Source organism: the organism of the source record quoted next, assembly GCF_019968985.1.
Source record: "MAG: Porospora cf. gigantea B chromosome Unknown PgB_NODE_1644_length_5214_cov_171.649, whole genome shotgun sequence".
Classification (NCBI taxonomy): domain Eukaryota; phylum Apicomplexa; class Conoidasida; order Eugregarinorida; family Porosporidae; genus Porospora; species Porospora cf. gigantea B.
Genome location: NW_027178720.1, coordinates 1 through 5,214, shown reverse-complemented (window position 1 = coordinate 5,214; position 5,214 = coordinate 1). Strand labels below are relative to the sequence as shown.

Sequence of the window (5,214 nt, the reverse complement as noted above, 5' to 3'; positions counted from 1 at the left end):
ACCCTGACTTGCACGTCATACTATTCCTCGGGGCACTCGAGGAGGATCATGACGACTACTACGAGGAATCTCAAGGTCGCAGGTTACTCCTGGGGCCTAGTAGTTCCACTAGAAAGGGAAATCATGATGATTACTGTTAGATAGGGACATCTGATCCTTTGGATGATAGTTCTAACCCTGACTAGCACGTCATACTATTCCTCGGGGCACTCGAGGAGGATCATGACGACTACTGCGAGGAATCTCCAGGTCGCAGGATACTGCTGGGGCCCAGTAACCAGAAAGGGAAATTATGATGACTACTGTTAGATAGGGTCATCTGATTCTTTGGGTGATATTTCTAACTAACATACAGTGAGCTCTGCTAGTCCAGAGGCTTCTGACGCACAACACACTATACAAGGCTTCGGATACAGAAAAAATGCGGTTTACAGAATCAGAACGTCGTTGTCGCTGTCAGAGGAGACCTCGGCAGATAATGGCGGCGGGTCGAGCAGTGGGCGGCGTATCGTGCTTCTGCGAGACGGCATTGCCAGTGGCGGCTCAGGTTCACAGGGCAGGGAATCGTCCTCAAGGGGTTCGCCACTGACAATGGCCTTGAGGGCATGGTCTATGGCGGTGACCATTTTACTGTTCGCGTTCATGTTCGCTGTCTCTTGCGATAACACGCCCCTAATCCGCAGAGGCGTGTTTACGGGCTCCGATGGCGGCTCTGGCAGCACCTGCGAGAGCAGCGTCTCCATGTCCACATCAGCCTCGGCCAGCTTCATTCGCTGATAGGCGAGATCGTTGGTCTCGGCGTAGTGCCGCACGAGCGACTCGCCTAGAGGGGGGCTTTTGGCCTGCGTACCGGATCCGTGGGTCACTCACCGCAAGGCGGTCTGCTGCTTCTCGCAGCACCCCTTCCTGCAGCTTGATGTGCAGCATTGCTAAATCCAAGAAGTAGCTGTCACGGCCCGCGTCCTCAGCACACGCCTTCTGCGTGATGGCAGACAGAGCGCCCTACATAAAGGGAGTCCCATAGGCCGTCTGGTGCTGCGGTGAGTATTTTGTTGAGAACTGAGCCGAACACGTCCACGCGAGACGCCATTCTGTTGATATTTTTGAGTTTAAAACCGTGTGCAAGCTGTCGCCTGCACCGTTAGAATTCGTAATATACGCAATGAAACTGCTGCAGCTGTTGCTCGCCACAGGTAGTCATTGCGTGGGGCTTCAATTCAGTCGGGATTGCCCGTCATCTATCTGGCTCCTTTTCAGTCAATGACGTGACCGTGGGCAGCCAGCGCTACCTGTTTCACTTCGCTTGTGCCATTGGAGACTGTGCCTACAAGTATCGATTCCGAATGAAGAACGCCGAGGCAGTCGTGGGCGCGGCGGGCCACCCGTCAATGTGAGCGCGAATGTCTATCTCACACAGCATGTCAAACATGAAGATACCGCTGAAAGTATCTCTGGGAGAGGTCACGCGCCCGTCACTCTTCCTTAATATCTTCCTTGATGACGACTGGCAGAAGTCACCAATGCACAGTGAAACGTGTGACAAGAATTTCCAGATCATGACTCAGAAGCTAGCAAAAGTACGGATGCAGCTTAAGCTCGACGCCGCAGGTGACTGGTCACCTTGGAAGACGGGTCAGCTCCGGCAGACTGCCTCTCCGCACTTCTGGTATTTCGCGGCTGACGACTGCGGTGCTACGCTTTTTAAACCGTGAGTGCTGGGTCGTCTGTTCACCAGCCTGAACGAGACCTACAACATTGCGAGGAAGTACAGGAACAATCTGGAAATCGAGTACGAGATTGTCATGCGCAATATTGACGATTCCCACCTGTCTTTTGAGCAGTTGGGGATGCCCTTTTGGATCAGGCTCGAGTTGGGGTTCTGCCTGGTCGTTTTGCTGTTTTACATGGTGAAGCAATCTCGGATGGCGAGTCAGCAAGGAGGACTTCCCACCGTGGTACAGCACGTGAACCTGTCGTTGGTGTTCCAATTCTGCGCGCTGACGGGGCACTACATTCACCTAGTCCTGCTCCAGAGGGATGGCACAGGCTCGTTCTTCTTTGACACTTTGGGGGACGTGTTCGAGATAGGCAGCCACGTGAGTGGGAACTACACCGCATGACGCAGGCAACAGTGGTAACCGCCATGGTCGCCGTCATGCTCGGGATATCACTTGACTGCCGCCCGCTGATTTCTAATGGTCAATTGGTTCTCGTGGCAGGACTAATCGCTGCCGTGCAGTGCCTCATCGTATTGGCTGAGAAGGACCACTGGGCATGGCAGTTCCGACTGCACATGAACGAGGGCGCAATCGGACTTCTGTTCTGTCTGAATCGGCTTTTAATCTTCGTGGCTTTCTTGGGGTGCTACAAAGCAGCACGAGCATCATCGAAGATTCCCGATCGCGTTCGAAGTTTCCAAACAAGGTTTTTGATTTTCTCCACCCCTTACTTCTTATGCTTTCCCATTCTCTACGGAATCACCTTGCTGTTCCCCCCCTTTTACCGGCACAAGTTCCTTCACAACGCTTTGTTCCTGCTGCAGGTGGGTCCTGCCAATTTGTATTCACCCAGTTCGCTTGCATCGTTCTCCTCCTGGAGGAGTTCTTATCTCCCCACAGGTCATTCTCCCGCGTGTCTACGATGGCCCATTCTCTTCTTCCACTGGGTATCGTGCCTACCAGAAGTTACCAGAAAGCAGACTGAGACAAAAAAAATTCACGACTGGCTTCTTTCATGCTTGCAGCATCTGTGCTGGACGACTATCGTAGGGCACTCCCACAAGCATTTGCATTTTGACGCGGCAGGCTCAGCGCTTTGGTGTTGGCAGTCACTCTTGGAAAGGCTTCGGCGGCAGGGGTGTTGGCATATGGTTTTGAACGGACAAACGTGTGATGAACGTTGGTCACACGTTGTAAAATGATTGCAGGTTTTCTTGACAGAGTTCCTATTATTACGCATGTGGCAGCAGCAGACCACCTGGGGGGCGGCGGTAGGGAGCGAGGCGCCAGTGGGGTCAGCATGCGTCGGTTGGCGGAAATTTTGACTGGCCTCCAGCCTCTCTTTCTGATGCAAAGCTTTCAGCCTGCTCAGCTCGTCCTCCAGCTCAGCTCTCTGTCTTTTTGACGAACTCGATCCCATAACGACTATTTTTATTGTGTTTTAGTCAGTGTCACATTGATCATACAGTTCATTCTTTCATTTGAAACGCTCGGCGCCAAACACCTCCTTCAAGGCGATTGGTCTGGTACAGTTGGGTGGCCACCATCAGTCCTCCAGCCACCGCGATAAAGCCGAATCCGGCGCCGTAAGAACAAACGGTCAGCACAGGCTGCCCCTCGTAGTCAATGAAACTGTACACGGGCCTTCCGTAATTGAATCCATAGATCACCAGAAGCAGCCAGAGCTGATATAGAACAACGTACAGAAAAGCCCATAAGCAGTGGAAGAAGTAGAACGGCATATTGCTCGTAGCCATGTCCAGCCAGATCAGAGAGGCTGACAAGCCATGCTTGATGATTAGTCGCAAGTCAGAGGTGGCAGGGTTGTGCCCCACTAAGGCCTCCCCTGCATACCAGAGAACGGTAAGGAAGATGCTGGTCGGGATCACAACGGCGTTCGCCACCCAAAGGGCGGAGAACATTGCCGGCGGCCAGGATTGAGAAGAGTCGCATGACGAACGCGTGCAGCACAGTCGCGGTTCCACAGCGTCGGGTAACACAAGTTCCGTATAGAAGCGCTCGCACATGGGCAGTAGCTTCCGCCGAGTCATCCACGTGTTGACCTGGAGAACGAACAGCCAAGAAGTCCATACCACCTGTGCCAGAAGTGTGAGGTTGGTCAAGTACCAGTAGTAGGCCCAGTAGGGATCCGAACCGCGGATGGTCGAGACTTGATCCGCGATTGCCGTGGCGAACACTAGGCTCATAAGGGCAAATCTCCAAGTGAGACGAAGACTGTTCCCGTACGCCGCCACGAACCTGGTGAATCGGCCAAATTCAGCGGGGGTCCGACCCTCCTCGTCGACGCCAATTGATAGGTGCCGCTGCACGAGAACGAATGTGAACCACCCTCGGCAGTACACATATTGGTAGGGCGTCTCGAACGCTACAGGTCGGAACGGCATTACCCGCGCGAAATCTCCTTATTCCACGCAACATCAACACGAAAACGGAAATAGTTGGACGGTGGACACTGCAAACACGGCGTAGCGCCCCTTGGGTGGGTCCAGCCGTTCGTCTTTGTCGTAGAGATTAGGGCTCGTCAGCTTCACAGCAGAGACGTGTCCCACCCGCAGTACGTATAACACGTCCTTCTCCGGCTCTAGCAGGGACACCACCACTGTGCGATGGGAGTTCCACAGTTCGACACTGGCGCTGGACGTGGTTCGACCATCATGCGATATTCCTCCTTCCAAATCGGAGCGGCGGACCATTAAGTAGTTTTGGTCCTCCATTGTAGAAGGGGAGCCGAGTTGGGGAGCCCGAAAACCACGAGGGACGCCAGTCGTGTCGGGCTCCAGCTGGTTGTAGTAGGCGTCCTTCGCTCGGAATACTACGAGGCTAGCCAAGTGTTCCTTGCTTGAAAAGTCCTTGACTACCAGACGGATTGCTAGCTGCGTTCGGGCTGGCACCACGATACCGACGTAGCCGCCGAACTCGCCCTTGGCCTGACAGTTGGCCCAGCTCATGTGGAAGTGACCAGGCGGTCGCCGGGGGTAAGGTGTGGGAAGGGGCCGCAGCGTCAGGCATCCATGGGGTCCTGAGTGATGTACAGCAATTCTAAACCGGGCCGTGCGCCCCTTTACGAAAGTGGAAGGAAGCAGTGTGTAAATACCCGGCAACAGCGTCTGGTGAATGACGCATGACCCCGACCTGTAGGACCCACTGGTCACCACAGGTCCCATTCGGAGCAGCCTAGGAGTCGCGAAAGGATGGTGGAACAGACGCAGATTCACAGAGTGTTCGGCGGGACACTCGAGAAAGATGAAAGCCTCAACCTCCTGCTCGACCTCTATGCGGTAGCAAGGGTTGTCGAAATACCCCCACATCTCGTTCGAGCAGCCGCCAGCCGTGTGTTCCGCCCACTCATCCTTGAAGTCCACGCATTCCCAGTCGGGCTTTATTGGAGAGTCTACTAAGGTGAGCTTCGAGGGGAGCAAAGAGTAGGTCTTGATGGTAAAGTTGAACTCCGACTTCTGATTAAACTGTGAAACCA

The 5,214-nt window shown here is 54.1% G+C and overlaps 4 protein-coding genes across 8 annotated transcripts; 1 reads left to right on the top strand and 3 right to left on the bottom strand.

Moving 5' to 3' along the window:
* Positions 1–428: 428 nt before the first annotated feature.
* Positions 429–1,090, bottom strand: KVP17_003475 (uncharacterized protein; the record flags this gene model as incomplete). Of its 2 annotated transcripts, XM_068520797.1 has the most annotated exons (3): positions 429–842; positions 871–978; positions 1,007–1,090. In XM_068520797.1, 3 exons carry the CDS (start codon positions 1,088–1,090, stop codon positions 429–431), a joined length of 606 nt encoding a protein of 201 aa, XP_068378068.1. The 2 variants fall into 2 exon arrangements, with proteins under 2 accessions (XP_068378068.1, XP_068378069.1); XM_068520798.1 differs by lacking the exons at positions 871–978; positions 1,007–1,090 and having other exon boundaries at positions 429–770.
* A 72-nt stretch (positions 1,091–1,162) lies between these two features.
* KVP17_003476 (uncharacterized protein) lies at positions 1,163–2,703 on the top strand (the record flags this gene model as incomplete). 3 transcript variants are annotated; one of them, XM_068520801.1, is made up of 6 exons in its annotated part: positions 1,163–1,193; positions 1,222–1,390; positions 1,418–1,708; positions 1,736–2,096; positions 2,126–2,542; positions 2,572–2,703. In XM_068520801.1, the coding sequence occupies 6 exons, from the start codon at positions 1,163–1,165 to the stop codon at positions 2,701–2,703; spliced, it is 1,401 nt and encodes a 466-aa protein (XP_068378072.1). The 3 variants fall into 3 exon arrangements, with proteins under 3 accessions (XP_068378072.1, XP_068378071.1, XP_068378070.1); XM_068520800.1 differs by lacking the exons at positions 1,163–1,193; positions 1,222–1,390; positions 1,736–2,096; positions 2,126–2,542; positions 2,572–2,703 and having other exon boundaries at positions 1,428–1,712; XM_068520799.1 differs by lacking the exons at positions 1,163–1,193; positions 1,222–1,390; positions 1,418–1,708; positions 2,126–2,542; positions 2,572–2,703 and having other exon boundaries at positions 1,803–2,120.
* A 484-nt stretch (positions 2,704–3,187) lies between these two features.
* On the bottom strand, positions 3,188–4,123 carry KVP17_003474 (uncharacterized protein; the record flags this gene model as incomplete). Its single annotated transcript, XM_068520790.1, has 1 exon — positions 3,188–4,123. One exon carries the CDS (start codon positions 4,121–4,123, stop codon positions 3,188–3,190), a length of 936 nt encoding a protein of 311 aa, XP_068378067.1.
* Positions 4,124–4,156: 33 nt separating this feature from the next.
* On the bottom strand, positions 4,157–5,194 carry KVP17_003477 (uncharacterized protein; the record flags this gene model as incomplete). Of its 2 annotated transcripts, none has more annotated exons than XM_068520802.1 (1): positions 4,157–5,194. In XM_068520802.1, a coding segment is annotated over one exon (1,038 nt), but the record flags the coding sequence as incomplete, so codon positions are not given. The 2 variants fall into 2 exon arrangements, with proteins under 2 accessions (XP_068378073.1, XP_068378074.1); XM_068520803.1 differs by having other exon boundaries at positions 4,157–5,185.
* Positions 5,195–5,214: the final 20 nt, after the last annotated feature.